The sequence below is a fragment of the Artemia franciscana genome, chromosome 17, assembly GCF_032884065.1.
Source record: "Artemia franciscana chromosome 17, ASM3288406v1, whole genome shotgun sequence".
In the NCBI taxonomy this organism is placed as follows: Eukaryota; Metazoa; Arthropoda; class Branchiopoda; order Anostraca; family Artemiidae; genus Artemia; species Artemia franciscana.
In genome coordinates, this window is record NC_088879.1 from 42,882,069 (window position 1) to 42,900,133 (window position 18,065).

The 18,065-nt window shown below is 34.8% G+C and overlaps 1 protein-coding gene across 2 annotated transcripts in view; it reads left to right on the forward strand.

Moving 5' to 3' along the window:
- Nucleotides 1-18,065, forward strand: part of LOC136038269 (insulin-like peptide receptor) — a 258,331-nt gene that overhangs the window by 115,840 nt on the left and 124,426 nt on the right. For both annotated transcript variants that reach the window (XM_065721386.1, XM_065721387.1), the window contains exon 6: nucleotides 2,801-2,903. In XM_065721386.1, the coding sequence (XP_065577458.1) occupies nucleotides 2,801-2,903 (103 nt within the window). The remainder of the gene's footprint in view (nucleotides 1-2,800; nucleotides 2,904-18,065) is intronic.

Below are 18,065 nucleotides of genomic sequence, written 5' to 3' on the forward strand. Positions count from 1 at the left end.
ATTTTTATCTGAAGTTTAAATTGCAGACACTTAAAATAAAACTGCATCTACTGAGTCTAAGTCACATCTTACCGCAAAGTAAAATGTGAGAGACTTGCCTAAATTTTCATTTTACAAAATAGTAGATTTTTGACTTCCTCACAAGTATGTAAAATTGAAGAGTTTGGTCAAAATCGGGTGTAAATTAGATTTTCTGTAATATCACCTACTTTAAACAGCATCTCGCCTCTTTTTTAAACACCCCCCCCCCCCAAAAAAAAAAAAACAATTCAAAGCGAATCTTATGTTCATGGGTCTGATTTTGCAATGTATCCTCGCTCGCTATTTATCGTAAAATTCAGAAATGATTTCACGTTTTAACCGTAGGAGATACTGCCCTTTGAATCTGAAATTAATATAATTTATAAACATTAATCAATAAATTGATAAACATTAATAAACATTAAACAAATAATTGATAAACATATTTATTCCCATTTGAACGTAAAGGCAGTGTGGTCTTAGGCAAAAAACACCTCATTTAAGGTATTGACCGATCAAGCAATTCAACATGATTCCATTTGCAATGACGATCGCATATAAACGATTGCTGACTCTCAACAAAATTATTTATTTATTATTGGCTGGTTAGCCACAAAAAAGGCCACTAAGTGCGGCTCTTTTGTCTAGAAGAAAGTCTGTGAATCCCACTAGGCCATTTGCTTACCCATCCTCGACTCGCTTGGGTCTGCGCCCCAATCAGTTGCCTCTCACAAACAGACCTCGCTTGGATTTATACGAAGGTATTGTAAATTTTTTTTATTCAAATAGTCTAAACTTGTGACAAAAAAAAAACAAACAAAAAAACGCAGCTATGGAGCCAAAGTGAAGTCTTACCACAAAGTAAAATGTGATAGACTTGCCTGGATTTCTATTTTACAAAATAGTAGATTTTCGACCGCGAACCATAATCATCGCCGTTACTATTTGATTGATTGTTGTTAATTGTCGCTGCATGAAATAGTGTATTAACCACAATTGTTCTTGAAAAGATTTCAACTTCTTCGTGATCAAAAGCGCCGACAACGAAATTGTTTCTTTTTATTTTGAAATTCTGCCACAACAAATTATTATTTTTAATTTTCGCCGTGGGACTCACTATAGGAGAAAAGCGTAACCGAGTGCGTTTTTTCCCAAAATGTTTTTCGTCACTTCAAATAAATGTTTGCTTTAAAAATTTTAGTTATTTATTGAAGAAAAGCTTAAAGAAGAAATGATAGTCAAGAGAAGAAGTGTCTTGATTGTGTTGTTCATGCTAATAAATAGTAAGCAAATAAAGGGAAATAAGCGAGACTCCTAATCTGCAAATTTTAATATAATAAAAAATTTCTTAATATTATAAACTAATAATAAAGTAAAATGTAATAAGATGAACGACAAAATATAATGAAATAAATAACTGGAGCACTTATTAAAATAGTTTAAGAGTAATATATAGTGATAAATAAAAGATAATGTGTACATTTTATGTTGATTACAGATCTTAAAAAAAAAAATCAAGGTAAAGACAGTCAATCCAAATCAAGTAACTGAAGTAAGTTCACATAATTTGCTAAAATTGGGATTAGTGGTGTTAATTCACGCAAATTTAGACGTAAATGCATTTTTCAAAACCTAAGGGCATAAACCCGTCATTATTTCAGTGAGAATACCTCCAAAAAAGGTATTTTTTTTAAACCTAGACGGTGGCAAAAATGTAGAGGACTTATGCAGATCTAGGGGAACTGATGGATATGATGAAAATTTAGGTTATGATTGATTCTTCAGGGACACCTTTCTGGGTTAGAGTATGTGTTCGTAGCATATATGTATGCATTTCAGCTGAGAAAAAATTCAACTTTTTTTTTAGCTAGCTTCTTCCTTAAAAGCTACTTCTTAGACACAATGTAGCTCCTTATGGTCTCACGTAGGTACATATGACTTAATGTCACGGATCCTGTATGAAGGAACCGCAATTGTACCTCTTACAGAGGCGTAGTCGTCAAGACTAACTGATTGAAAGTCTCAAGGGGTCACAAAGAGATTGGAAATGGTGCTGTATTCTAACCAAGCGTAGTACGAAGTTTCAAATCTCATTACTTTGTTTGAATTGTGGAAATCAAGCCAGGAGTTTCCCAAGTCTAACACCTACCCCCTTCCAAACTTGCCTTTGGTATTAGCCCATGGTGCTCTCAGATTCACGGGTATAATGAATTTTGTGACAAGAACAATCTCAGTATTGCAATTCTATCTGATATCTTCTACGTCCTTTCAGACACCCCTCGTTGCCACTTCTTTCTCATTATCTGAGGGGCTGCTAACTTTAACAGCGAAAACCCCGTGTGCCACACAGTTCCGCTCGGTGTGACACATTCCACACAACGCTTGGCACGGCTCCACCAGCGTGGCTCACGCCACCTTGTATACATGATTTCTGAAAGTCGGCACTCACTCGTTATTATAGACGTGTCTTTTTTTTTGTCTTTGGAGTGTTTAAAGATGTTTAGGCTCGTTTATTAACCAGTTTATCATCCACTATTAATTCAGTATTCAGCTATTCATGATTGTTGCGTATGATTTGCTGTGCATGACGCAATAACCTGGTTTTTTGCGTATTCTGGTTCTAAGTCCAAGTTACCAGTTCTAGAATCCCTTGATATTACCTGGTTGCTTTTTCATGGCTTTTTTTCCTTTTTAGACGTATATAGAACCCCCCTCCATCCCCAAGTTTTTTCGTCATCCTTTTTCTAGTGGTTGGTACAATTTTCGTTTTGTTTTACAGGACAACAAAGATGCCAACTCCTGTCCCGCTTGCCCTGCTACGTGTCCCACCAGCCATGATGTGAAGAAACCTCTGTGCTGGAATCACCAGAAGTGCCAGGAGAGTGAGTAATCCTCTTTTTTTACAAGTGCCCTTGGGGGTATCCCAAGGACTAGGGTCTGATCAGTAAATGTTTTTGGCGTGAATTAGACCTCAGGTCTCATGCTCTTGTTGCTCCTCTCACGGTTCTGTTGAAGAGCCCAAGCAGAAATCTATTCATCGGAATCAATTTGGGGAGGGGGAGGGGTAAGGGCCTAGATTTTGAAAAATGTATTTTTAGTGCTTATATAAAAACACATTGCTTATGTGTTTTCATTGAAAAAAAATGAAATTAAACAAAAATGCTGCCCCCTAGATTCTGAAAAAACTATAACCTCCCTCCCAATAGTTTTCTTCAAATGGTGTCACTGAATAAGTTCAGATGAGCAAAATAACAAAAAAAAAAGGTCATTATATAATAGGTAAGATGTTTAAAAGTGTAAGAAATTATGGAAAAAATCCTAAATTGGAAGGGCCTATTTAGATACAGACACGCCAGCTCTTTTGGGGAACCAGGCAGTTTCTATCCTTGTATTTCCAGCTCCAAACGCCCGCTTTTCTGTAATTTTCACCGTATTATCATAAAATTTTTCATTTGATTTTTGGGCGGTTTCTAGTTGAGTTTCGCAATACACTTGAGGCACGCAATATACACGGGGTCTAAACGTTTAGAAGGACCAAATGTTTTTCCATGATTGAGGGTTTGATACTTTTTAAAGCTCAGAGACGGTTTTGTGGGAAGGAGGGACTGAGGGCGCTCTTTTCCAAGGTTTAGAAATCTAAGGGGTGCAAAATTTCAAATAAATAATATAACAATTATATCCACTTTGTAAGTTCGTGGTTTTTTTTTTAGAACAAAGTAGAGGACGCATTAGTAAATGAAAATGATTAATTAATTAATAAAATAAAAAAATTACATAATAATATTTAAATAATTTAAATAATTGATTTAGAGTAAATGAGAATTTTATCCAATTTTGAACACACAATTTTGCGGGAGACATGAGGAAGGGAGCGCTAATCAAGATTTTGCCGTAGGCACAAGAGAGGCTAGATAAGTCACTACAACAACTGATGATAGGACCAGATATTTGCATATTTTTTTTTGATTTTAAGGATTTCATATTAAGTGACCTCAAATTGCATATAGAGTAAATTAAGGCTTATCGAAGACCCTAAGGCATAACACCATCGAGAAATAAAATGTAGCCTTCTGGGTCAAATGCTGAAACTTTTGATTCCAATAGAATTGTTTTTACTGAATTCAGAAAGCCAATCAGAACCCTTTGTTTATTTTTATGAAATTTTCGCATTAGAAATTAGGAAAAAAATTTGTGACGTTTTCCTATGAAACTCGTATGCTGGATTCGAACCAATGAGCACAGGTCGAGGAATTTTTTGAAGCATCTGAGACTGATCAAAATTGAAGTTATTAAATCGGGTTTCCGGTTAAACGGGTACCCGGTATCAAAACCGGGGTATCAAAATAGAAGGTTTTTTGGCTGAAGAGCTGGAACACTGGATTTCAATAGAACGTCTCTTACTGAGCTCACAAGTACAATTTCTTGTATCCAAAGTAAATACCTATATAGGTAATTATGTATTATATCGGCCACAGTTGTTCTTGATCTGTTGTAAAAACCGGTTAGCCTGAGTAAGATAAAATACCATGAAGGTATATTTTAATTAAATACTTAATATATAGAGCCGGTTAGGTTAGGTATTTAATATACTGCGTTTTGAGCGGCCTGGATTCTATAATTCTCTGTTGTAGTTTCCATAATTTTATTTCAAAAGTATTACATTTTCATCATATTGCAGTATATTTCATTAGTATTAACCTAACTTCACTTCTTGAGTGTGTTCGATATAATACCTAAGTACCCCTGTATAATTGGCTATTTTACGTAGCTCCTACCTCTGAAAATAATCCTTTGACATAATACATTGGCACTAGAAGTGAGTATTTCTCTTTGTACAGATAGTAGGTTTCCAATCTTCACAAGAGAGTATAGGTTACGTTTTTTTTTTTGTTTTTTTTTTCGTCCATACCGTCCGACAGGCTCTGCTGCCAATTCCATAACTAATTGCTTGTCGCTAATAAAATGCCGCGTAAACTTTGCCGCTAAAATGGGTTGTAAGTGCTGCTAGTTGTGTACAGCTTGTGAAATTTTTCCGGGTCTAACTTCTGTTTCTCTGTGTTTGAAGTGGGAGAAAAATGGATAAAATTTGAATCACAAACAAAAGTTATTTGAGCCCAAAACGTTTTCCTAGCGTACTTAATTCTAATGCAAAAGAATTGTTTTTCAGAAGGAAATAATCTAAAATGCTTAATTTTTAGGCTACAATTTTATATTTTTCTGGAAGGGTAATTGATATTTGGTCATATAAAGTTATGTGGCAACCTCATTCTCCTGCCATTTTGTTGCTGTTTACATATCATTTTAGCTAATTTTTATGTTAGGTTTGAAGTGTTTGAAGTTTGAAAAAAAATGAATAAAATTTGAATCACAAACAAAAGTTATTTGAGCCTCAAACGTTTTCCTAGCGTATTTAATTCTAATGCAAGAGAATTGTTTTTCAGGAGGAAAGAATCTAAAATGCTAAATTTTTAGGCTATAATGTATATATTTTCTTGGAAGGGTAATTGATATTTTGGTCATATAAAGTTATATAAAAGATATGATCGTCTTATTTGAGTTGAAAAAAAAAAACAAAAAACAACTATGCCACGAAAATGACGACCGCACTCTTGTAATGGAATTTTTTCTTAAACTACTCTGGGTGACATAGGTCTGTTTTAGTCTATTCAAACTGTTGTTTGTTCGAAAGTGGAGATTTAATAAAATTTTCAGGGGTAGGGGGTGCTTTTGACGTTCCTAAAATAGCATTCCGTTATGCTTGCTATATTTCATTAATTGAATTTGTGCAATCGTGGTAGCAGCCTCCTCCCTTCTTCCCCCCAAAAAAAAATATATATTTGTTGGTTACCTCCTCCCAGCATGGAAACAGTTAGAAATGCTTAAAACAGTGTAAAAATAGGGAGTTTTTCTAATAGATACCTTCTGAAGCATGTGAATTCGCGAAAATCGACTGGCTCTGTGCCGACACTTAAAGGACCATTCGGGTTGAATCCAACGCCGGGTTGATCTATATATATTTTCCTGAAAACTAACTTAACCTTCATGTAAACTGTCTTTATATTGCTCTTTCGACAAATTTGCTTTCCCCAATTTCCATCCTTAAAATCAATTCCTGTTATTTGTTCTTATTACTCTTGAAACATCATGTCATTTTAATGGAGATTAAACTCCATTTATTCTCTACATTACGTTAATGCTAAAAAAAGGTAAAGAATACGGCATTAGACTTTGCAATCCCTACCGGCGGTTCTGATCTTCGTTTCTTGGCCCTTCAGCCAGGAAGTGCAATAGGGGTTGGGGGCCAACCATCCTGTGCTTTCGCAAACCCTTCCTGTTTACCTTCCCCATATTTCTCCAGGTACCCATTTAGAGCTGGGTCGACTCTGGCTGAGCTTACAGAGTCACGCCACTGACCCCCGCCCCAAGCTAAATAATTGGGTACGCTAGGATTCGAACCTTCGCATGCTATGCGAAGCTATACATATATGCTATGCATGGTATACGTTAATGCTATGTTGTTATTAATATATCGATCATAATTCTAAATGATACGCAATGTAAATTATTCTCATCAGTTTTTTTCAAAGAAAAAAGAAGAAAAATAGGTCTGGTTTCACTGAGAACCATCAAATCCAATAGATTAACTAGTTTTCAATAATGAAAACCGGTTTTACTTGATTTGTTTTCCACTTCTCTTCTAGTGTAGTTCACCGTTCCACGTGGCAAAAGTCTAATGTTTCATAGGTCTACGCCTCCTTTTACGCATTTGTAGACACGTAGCAGCTATAATAAGGTTTTTGCTTTGGACAAAAACATTGAAAAAATGGCGCATTTTTGGAATTGCTTCAAAACGTCAATCTATTCTGCGCAACGGATAGAGTAAGTTGAAAACGCAAGCCAGGTTCAATGGACAGGGTGGTTGAATCCTTCCAGTGGTCTCTTAATCAAAAATTGATTTCTTTTTCAATCATCAGAGGTTCTGGGGGGCACCCACTTTTCACCATCTGTTGTAAATCTTGAACGTCACGTGTCCCGCGCAGTTTCGCCACCCTTGTGAACAGTTTCCAATACGCTTGGCACTGTTTCCGCCACGCTTGGCACGTGCCACCTCATATTCCTGATTTTTGAAAGTGACCCCCCCCCCCTGGAAAATAAAGAATTTAATATTGAATCACGTAAAAATTGCTGATTCCTGGCTATCATACTTGCACGATGGGTAGGGAGGGATCAGGAACATACGGACTGCGAAATTTTTCACAATTTTTTGATACTTCTTATCAAAAATGACGAATAAAATTTGTTTTTTAGTTTACCCCCTCCCCCTAGAAAAAAAGCCTTGTGTATGTGCTTAGGAGATACCCGAAAATAATTATTGAGCATTTTAAAAATGCTTGACAAATTAAAGCTAAGATCTACTGTACAAATCCGAAGTTTTGTATAGTTATGCATACTGATTATCCGTTAATGATTGATTATGTAATATATTTTTGATTGAAAAATATTATACCTGATTATTCATTTTCTATTTAAAGAATAGTCCAGATGGGGCATAGCACATTCGTAACAGATCAAGTATCAAACAACCCCCCTCACTCCTCTTTAAGGGGATATGTTTTGACGGTTATCATTAAAGGAGAGCAGCTGATCGGTCTCGGAAGGGGAGGGGTAATAAACGAAAAGAGGTCACAATTCTGCTGGGGGTTGTTTATTCTATCCAATAAGATGATAAACCTCCTATATATGGGTTATAGATATATGTTGTCATCTAAATTCAAAAATCCTTCCTATCAGTTGGCACACAGTCACACGTGGAAGAAGAAGACCACGTGCGGCATTGTGTGTTGAAACAAATGGCACTCCAGTATATATACTGGACACTCACCCATACGGAGAGTGGATGATCCCGAGGATGGTCCTTAGCAAAAGAGGGGGGGAATTGGAGGATATATAAATAAAACGGACGAATTTTGTTAAAAACGGAAGAAATTATGATGCATTGTTTAGGTGGAAGGATAATTTGGGGGAGGGGGAGGCTGAGCTCATTTTAGTGAAGTCTGTGCGTCGGAAGGCTGTATATATTTTCGGTTTAACTCGTTAACTTTTGGCAATTAAGCTACAATAATTATGAATTTTCAGTTCCTTTTTTTTCTAGAGATTAAGGTATTTTGGAGTTGACATGTTTTATTGTCTAGTAAGAGATTAGTTGCGAAACCTGCCTTGGACAAAAAATCTCTCCCTTTTGAAGTAGGTATAGTACCACGTGTCAAGGGGAGGGGAAGAACAATCGATACTATTCCACGAGGCAATTCTCTTCAGTTTGCCAGTATTGCGAGACAGGCTACAAAGATTGTAGTTTCTCGTATTTCCACGATAAGAGCATTGTAGTAAGTTCCACTAAGAAGGTGATGTATAATAAATAAAACGGTACTTGTGTATTATTCAGAACCATCTCAATAAGTGAAGTTAGGTTCTTTAGTGTAAAGCTAATGAAATAAAACAAAATATGATGAAAATATACTTTATTAGGGATAATTGTGAAATTACAATTAGAAGGATCTAATTATGGTATTCTACTGTCAGCAAACCACGTATTTACACGCAAATTGACTTTTTTCAAACATGGCCTATTGTTACACTTCCAAAAACGTTCCTTCTTGTAAGAGTATAGTCATGTTGTGTCCATTGACGCACTGTTTTGTTGTGGGCAACAACCCCTTATCCTGGAAAAAATATAATTGCCCTTTTTTAAGTCTTTGGCAAATCCCAAATCTTCATTTCAAAATCCATGTTCGGACACTATCTTCTATCACTATGCGTAGCAAACTAAATTGAGTGCTGTCTTTGTGGCTATGAAACTGGATATTCTCAGCAAAATTCTTGAGTGTGTTCTGAATTGAATCAATTGAATAATGAACAAGTACCAAATATTTAATTACCTGCATCGTAGTTTGTTTCGCGAAAGAACCTAACTTCACTTATTGAGAGTGTTCTGAATAATACACAAGCACCAATAAAACTATCTGAAAGGCCGTTACAAAAACAAATCTATGTGAATTGAAAGTTCAATACACATATGCTGATATTTATTTTTCAAAGCCTTATTAATTTTCGATTTATTAAAGTTAAAAATATGAAAATGGAACTTGTTGATTAAACGAAACACATCCGGGAAGTGAAGTTAGGTTAATCCTAATGCAATATAACCTTCATGTAACCTTTAGTTCATACAATAATATAATTTGGTCTATATATTTGTACATTGGGAGGGGGTGTAAAGTATTTGGACACCCCTAATCTTAACCTAACCCCCGCCCCTCCCTAAAGTGCAAATATATAGCCCAAATTATTCAAGTCCAATGCATTTTGTCACCCGTGATTTGTCTTAGCGGCTATGAAACCGGTTTTCTGATATCTAACCTAAGCGTAGCCTAATTGTTGAGTGTGTTTCGTTTAATTAATAAGTACTGTGAAAATGTTTAAAATGTATTTCATTTTAGTGAAGCGCAAATTATTTTCTGGTTTTGAAAAGACCCAGAACACAATTTGCGCTTCACTGAAAAAAAGCAACAAAACACAAATGACCATGGACTGTCGGTTCAATTGAGATATACTGAAATTTATTCCTTAAAGTTTTGATAGTTTTTCTTTATGAAAGGAAGAAAGTGTAAACATTTCAATCGTATTTTGTTTTTAGTAAAGCGCAAATTGTGTTTTGGTCTTAAGAAGGCATGGGGGTTGCTCGTTTTCAGGTTGACTCGGCTACTTATTGTAGGCCTAATTTCTGTTCGATTTTAGTTTCATTGATTTATTAATGATGATTTGTGGTACTTTTACGCTTGGAAGTTTATTTGACTTTATTTCTTGTTATTTCTTTATTTATTTCTGTTGACTTTACTTCATTTTTGGTTTAATTGAGTTGTTTATTTTTCTTTGAAAAATTTATTTTTAAGAGGAAGTTTTTTCAAATTAGTTTGAAGGAAATGATGGGGTGACATCTTTTTTATTTCCTTAAATAATGAGTATTAGAAATGTAACTATTTCAAGATTATTTAATATCTTATACATTAGCAGTCATACCTCCCTACAGGGAGGCTTTTAGAATTTCCCTAAGGTTTTAATATGCATGGCCTTTCATGCATAGTATTTCTTACGGGAGGGCAATATATATTTTTAGGGAAGCAGGGAATAACAAAAAATTATATTTAATTCATTCGGATAAGAAGTGCCTGGAAAGTCAAGAAATTTTAGCATCGGGGTGGGGGGTTAATTCTTCCTATCCCCTATTTATATCCCTGTCTTTAAAATATTTCAATTGAATAAATTATCTCATAAATATTATCATCTCTCCCTTCTCAAGAAAAAGCACAACACAGAATACACAGAACATAGAACTAAAATACTCTCTTTTCTGTACTATTTTATTAATATATTTACAAGTCTGAAAGATTTAATTTTTTTAAAGGTATAGAGATGATTAATCTCTATACTTTTACTACTATATCCCGAGAACCCAATGGTATAATTCTCAAAAATATTTACTGGAAATATCGACAACTTGTGTCAGATAATGTCCTGTCTAGAGAAGATTCAGATTTTACCTTTCCGGGAGAAATCCTTTGGTGTTCCCCCTTTATACTGTGATCAAGGTTCTATTCAGGTGATTTTTCGGTGCTGAACGGAAAAATTTGTGTCGTGCTTATAAAAAAGTAACAAAAATGTATATAAACCAATTTTTCATACATTTTGTAAAGTTTTTTTTTTTTACAAACCACGACTCATAGTAGCCAAAAATTAGAAAACGCATAAAAAAACAGGCTAGTGAAGAAATATTGTTATTCGTAGCTGATTCAAGAATGACAACTCTTATCTCAATCACTTTTAAAAGTAATTTTTTTTTAATGTAAATTCATGGAAATCTCGAAAAATAGCCTGAAACCCCATAAGAAATAGCCTCGGATCAAAACAAAATAAAAAGTGGATTTGTGTTTTTCAGTAGGGAATCCGGTGCTTTTAGTGGTACATTTTTAGGCCAAAATATCCCGATTTTTGAAGTACCAAGGATAATGAAAATGAAACCTGCTTTTTCGAATTGATTTGGTGGAAACTCTCACTACTGTATATATATTCAAAAATTAGGAAAAAGATATCAAGATTTCAATTTTTAATGAAAGAGGCATTTATGAAGTTTTTCGTAGTAGCAGGGGCCAAATCTAAAAAATGAAAGAAAAGTGGATGAAAAATCAACAAAAAATAAGCTATAAATGGCATGAATGGCTCGAAACAGCTTAAGAAGTTGCAGATTTCCTTTGAAGGCGCAGTTGTATTTGGGAATAAGCAGATTGTTAATGTTTGAATTTTTACGAACAAAGGCGTTGTCAAGTCCAACTAATTAGTATTGCTTAGTTATTTTCATGGTTCAACGTGACAACACTGACGAAAAGATGATACTTCTCTAAAAGCTGCATAATTTTAAAACAAATTCACTGGAACAACTTCACTAGAATTTTTTTTGGAAATTTGTGGTTTCCAGGTATGGAAAGACCTAAATGGGTACAGGAGATCAACAATTTAATTATTTTACTGTCCTTGGTGTTTTATATGAAACCTACTGTGTACGTATAATGAGAAATACTCGCTTGGATTCAAGTTTTGCTCACGTTGCCGTTGTGTAACATCACGTGACTCTTTCCAGAATTAAAGATTTGTGACGGGCTGGGATTCACAGACAATTACCAATTATGCAGTGTTAAAAAAGTTATGTCTGTAGTTTTTATGACCCAGGCACCGAAATCCGCGTATGAACGTGGGGCTTCTCACACATGAATGTCTGAACAGATATGTCTGCGCGAAGAACTCTGCCTAGATATGCTTCGTATCTTTTTTTTTTTTTACTAAACGAACATGTATGTCTGAAAACTAAGTGTGAAAAATAAGTTTATCTTATCACTGATAGTATAATGGTTTGAATATTAAATACTCTAAGGTTTGCTAGAATGATATAAAACATTGAATTTTTGCCATTGGCGAAATTAGAGATAATTTAGGGTTTTGTGGGTGGCCCTCTCTCCCTGAGTACGTCTCCGGAATGGAGTTGTAGTTAAAGCTCCAAATATTTACAAAGCAAATTTTATGTTTTAACACAAATTTAAAATATAATATAATCTTAAAAATAAAATATAAAATTTATAATATAAATATCTTATATATAAAATATAGGAAAAAAAAGTTGCGGTGCCAGACTGCAAAGTCCAAACCGGCAGTTCTAATTAGCTAATTAGTTAACTAATTCAATTGGTTAACCAATTAAAAGTTAAGTAATTAGCTAATTTAATTAGTTAAAAAACGAAAAATTATATTCAGTTAAAAGTCTAGTAAATTGAAGTAAGCCTTTTTTTTTAGCGAAGAAAATCAGGTGATATTCATAGATGTAGTCTGGAATGCCCTATTCCTAATGCCTAACTAATGAAAAAGAAATGGTACATAATTTTTTTTCCTGTGTTCTTACGAGTCTTTTGCAAACTGGCAAAAAAATTCGCGAACTGCCACTGGGTCGTGACCCACACTTTGTTAATTGCCGCCCGAGACGAAATCAGCGCCACTTTTCGATTTGTTTGGAAGAGCCCTCCCAATCAATTACCTTCATATAGGATTACATGTTTTTGGAACACAGTTTTACACTTTATGGGAAAGAGTGACTAGACAGTTCATATTTCGCTAGCAAAAAGGGCCTATTTTAACAATTCACATAAAATTAATCTTCACGCTGACAGTGACTGTAGCCAGTGATGATGAAGGGGAGACTAAATCCTGAATGCAGCCAGGAAGGCGATGATCAAGGAAGAAAAATAAGAAATACTACCTTAAAACCTTCTTAGAACTTGCCCCCACCCCATCGGTAAGCTTCCTGGAAGCGCTCTTATTAAGCGTAAAATGTGCGTTGTAGTGCTAAATAGGTCCAATTGATACGACCAGGGATACGGCCAATTGAGTGCCAAGATAGAACATTAGTTTTAACAACTTTGGCCTTACACGAACTATATGCTATCTATTGGGGAATACAATTTTTTTGATTTATTATTCGGTTTGTCAAAGAAAACAATCTTATAAAAAAAAAATCGAATTTCTGCCGTTTGTGTTTCCTAGTCAACCTCAATCAAACAGGCGCAATAATCCTGTTGTCTTTGTGGCCCAGAGTGGCCCAGAGCTTACCCCTTTGATGATTTTTTTATTCAGCACTGCGGAGGGGTGCCCATTTTTCACCACCCAGTGTACATCTCAGAACGCCACGTGTGCCGCTGAGTTCCACCACACTGCACGGTTGGCACAATTCCGCCACATTTTACACGCGTCACCCGGTTCATGTGATTGCTGAAAGTGGGCCCAAGATATGCTCTGTGTTCAATAAGCATAATGCAATTGATTTTTTTTTTTTTTTTTTTTTGCTTTAAAATGAATTCAAGGAAATTCAGAACTTCTTGGATGGGTTTAAAGAGGGAAGTTATCTGACTACGATTCTAAGACAGATATTTCAAAACGTCAGGACTGGCCACACGACGAGATTAACAATGCTTAAAAAGTCCTAGCTTCCAAACATGATTTATCTATGTCCTTTTGGCAAAATTAAAGAGGTTGATGACGTTAAGATACTATGTACGCAGTAGGCTCAAATGACGCACACCAGAATGGAAGGTCATTCACATCCTTGGTAATTGGCAGAAATAATTCAATTTACGTGGAGGCCTAGTATTTTGAAATTATCACAACCTTGAAGCATGTAATTGACTTGTTCATTCCACTCTCCGCGAGAGTATTGGGGCTTCTCTATTGGCGAACTGACGGATATGGTGTGAGGGGAGGATGCAGAATCAATGTTTTGGTGGGTTGCCAAATAAACTTGAGTTTCCCCATTGTTACTTCGCCCCTCCGCTACTGTAAATAGGGTAATTTTTGACCTTCTGGGGTTGTGCTTCTTCCCCTGAAAACCACCCCTAGATCTGCTTCTGTGTGATGTCGATATGTTAGTTTATTTGAGGCTAGAACTCAGTAACGAGGGTAGAATGTTTACGTCAAAAGCGCCAATCCGCCTCTTGTGGACGACTGCGGTGGTGGACACTGTGTGCTATGTGGTAGAATTTATGGGATTTTGTCGTATATATATATATATATATATATATATATATATATATATATATATATATATATATATATATATATATATATATATATATATATATATATAATAATAATAATATTCATTACCCACAAACATACAAAAGTATAAACAGTTGAGTAAAGAGAAAAAATTAATAAACAAAGCAAAACAAAAGTACACGTAACTCAATAATAGCAAGCACAACAAAGCTAATATAACAAAGAAAAACAGTATAATAAAATATACTAACAGATCAGTAGAACAGACAAAGTAAAGCTGCATTGATAACTAGAAATATTTACAAACACAGTATAGACCGCCGCTCATGTTTCGCATTCATCATGATCATCATTTATTTTTAACCCACAAAGATAACACTATGGAGAAAAGAAAACAACATTAACATAACGACCAAAAAAAATAAACACTTAACCTACATAATACATAAATAACAAGAGAAAATATAATTAAACTAGAAAGATAACTTATAAGGAGAAGAAGATTATAAGAAGACCATAATATATATATTACCTTCTTCTAAGAAGATCAGATATATATATATATATATATATATATATATATATATATATATATATATATATATATATATATATATATATATATATATATATATATATATATATATATATATATATAGGTTAGTGCTTAAACTAATTTTTCTCCGAATTTCCCTAGAAGAGTTGGATTCTCCGGAATTTTCCCGAAAATTAACGTCCATAGAAAACAAACGTTAACAGGCTCTCTGATTAGCTTCAGTGTGTGTGGACTTGCTCTAGGCTGACAGACCATTAAAGGGAAGTAAAATTAAATGTTCTGAAGCCCTTTTGATTTTTTTAATTTTTTTTCCGTCCCGTAGCTGCGAAAAGTGGAAAGTATATCAGTGTTCTTTTTTTCTTCATCAGCTTAGTAGTTCGTGGGTTTACTTTGGGGTTATTAAGTCTAAATTTATTTAGACTACCAAGGCCTTTCAGAGAATCAAATCTTCTATTGCGCATATTCATGGAAATCCGAAAAATTTGAGAACAGTGGAAGCAATGGAAAATGTGGAGAAACTTGCAAAGCATTCTCAGGACAGGTGAATTTTTGCCTCTCATTCAAGTCCATGGTAGGTTGCGAATGATCAAGGAGTTTGTGGGATTTTCTCTTCAATACTCCCTCAAAATTATTGACCGCTATGCCAGTGATGCTAAATTGTGCTCTGCTCAATTGTGCTCTGCTAAATTGTGCTCAGAACTAATGTTCCGCTGATGGTCAGGTTATGTTTGTTTTCACAAGAGTTCGAAGTTAGCTATTGTGATATGTTTTTCGAACTATACTGCGAAAACACAGGCTATCTTCGCACAGTGTGTATTTTCCCAAACGAAAATTGCAATATTTGCTGCCGCCATTTGGCAAAATCAAATATAAATGTGTCTTTTAAATTCATTCCCCATTGATCGCAAATACTTGTTAGATTAATAATTTTGTATACCAAGGCTTATTCACTATAAAACATTGTGTACATCAGGGGGTGAGCACTATGCGTGGCCGAGGTGTTTCATTCGTGGCTCGAAGAGACGGCGTGGCGAAAGTGCAGTACGTGGTGGAACACAAGGCGCCATGGAATGTTTACCATATGGCGGAGAGAGGACAACACCACATCTGTATATACTTAGCAGCTTTAGTATTAGCTGGCAGTCTTAACAATTCCAGAGGGTGGTTGTTTTTAGTGGCTATTTTTGTGATTTGTATCATTACAAAATGTTATATATATATATATATATATATATATATATATATATATATATATCTTTTTTACTTTCAATTTTTCGAAGAAATTGAGACCTAATTAGGATATAATACCTTTTAGAGAAAGCTTAAACTTCTAAATATGTTGATAAACAAGTGAGGTAGACGAAAACAGACTGAACAAGTCGACAGATATTGCTTAAGGGGATATACACTCAAAATGACTCTTTGCCACAATTCTGCTTTTTAAAACAATTAAAAGCTTTAGCGTAAAGAGCGAGGGATTGCGGAGGGGACAACCCATTTCATATACCGAGTAATTTCTGTTCGTTTTAAGTTTTAATGTCGCTCCTTACTTTCAGCTAAAAAAACTAGTTTATTTTATGTAATTTAAAATAAGAGCTCTGAGACACGATATCCTTCTAACTATCAAATTTCATTGAGATCCGATCACCCGTTCGTAAGTTAAAAATACCGCATTTTTTCAAATTTTTCAGAATTGCCCCCTCCCCCTAACTAACCCAAAGAGAGCGTTCCGTTCCGGGTATGTCAGTCATGTATCTTGGACTTGTGCTTATTTTTCCCACTAAGTTTCATCCCGATCCCTCCACTCTAAGTGTTTTCCAAGATTTTAGGTTTCCCCCTCCCAATTCCCCCCAATGTCACCAGATCCGGTCGGGATTTAATATAACAGCTCTGTGACACGATATCATTCCAAACATCAAATTTCATTAAGATCTGATCAACCGTTCGTAAGTTAAAAATACTTCAATTTTTCTATTTTTTCCGAATTAACGGCCCCCCACTCCCCAGCATATGGCCAAATCGGGAAACAGACAACAACTACCAGATCGTGTAGAAAAATGTATGTAAAAGTATTTGAAAACTATAGTTTTATATAATAACTATATTTATATATTATGTATATATATTTATAACTTATAGTTTAAGCTATAAAGGAATTACTCCAAAAACCACATAAACTCAAATTAATGCCCCCATAAAAGAATGTTTGATCAAGTCATGCTGTTGTGTGATAGTTATTTTTGGGATAGTAACGAGGATGAGCAATTACGGAAACTATGAATTAAACAGGGTGATGTATAAAAAAAATATATCTGACTTCATGGAGGGATGATCCTCTTTACTCCTCTAAGAGACGGTGTGTGTTTTTCTTTGGCCATTGCACCTTTTTTTTTATGATTAAGTGCGTATTTGATGAAATTCTCATATGCTCTGTTTGAAATTAAATCTTAAGGCTATCTTAAGGCTGGCTGGCTTTCGGTCTGATAAACCCGCCGCATTCATTGTCGGAGTCAGTCTTGATTCCTTGCCATGTCTACCTGACTTGCATTCCTTTATTGGACATTCTTACATAAATGAACCAACCGTTGAATATAGTTTTTTAAACCGTCTGATAGAAGGCGAAAAAAGTGTTGAATTCTCACTCTTTATCTTGATACAAAACGGAAAAAAAATGTTAGATTATTGAAACAATTAACAAAACATCCAACTAGTCTATTCTTTTTATTTGTATATGCTCCCTCATTATCCCCCTTTCTATGTTTTCAATTACCTTTTTTGTATAATGTGACTAGTTTTATTTGTTTTTGATCTTTGGGCCTGTTATCGGAGGGCGCTCCCACTTTCCGAGATCTGGTGTCATCTCAGTACGCAATGTATGCAGCACAGCTATGGCACGTTTTACACAGTTTTTTTCAACAATTAGCACTGGTTCTCCACGCTTGAAAGTGTTTCCGCCACGCCTGACACACTTGGCACATATATATATATATATATATATATATATATATATATATATATATATATATATATATATATATATATATATATATATATATATATATAATCAAGTTTTCCATCAAGCCATGGCTAGTTGGAGAAAAGGCTACGACAGATAGTCTGAAGACAGATAGACAAAAAGGAAGCTAAAAGTGACGCCATCTAACGATACTCAGTTAAACTATGAATCTAATAATGAAAACGTACCTAAGAATAATATCCCTATTTATATCTGTTATATCTCTTATTATATATCCAAAGTAATGTTTGAGAAGGAATGATGCAAAGGTACCATTTTAATATTTCTAGACGAAAGTTGGATAAGGGATGTTTTCTAGGT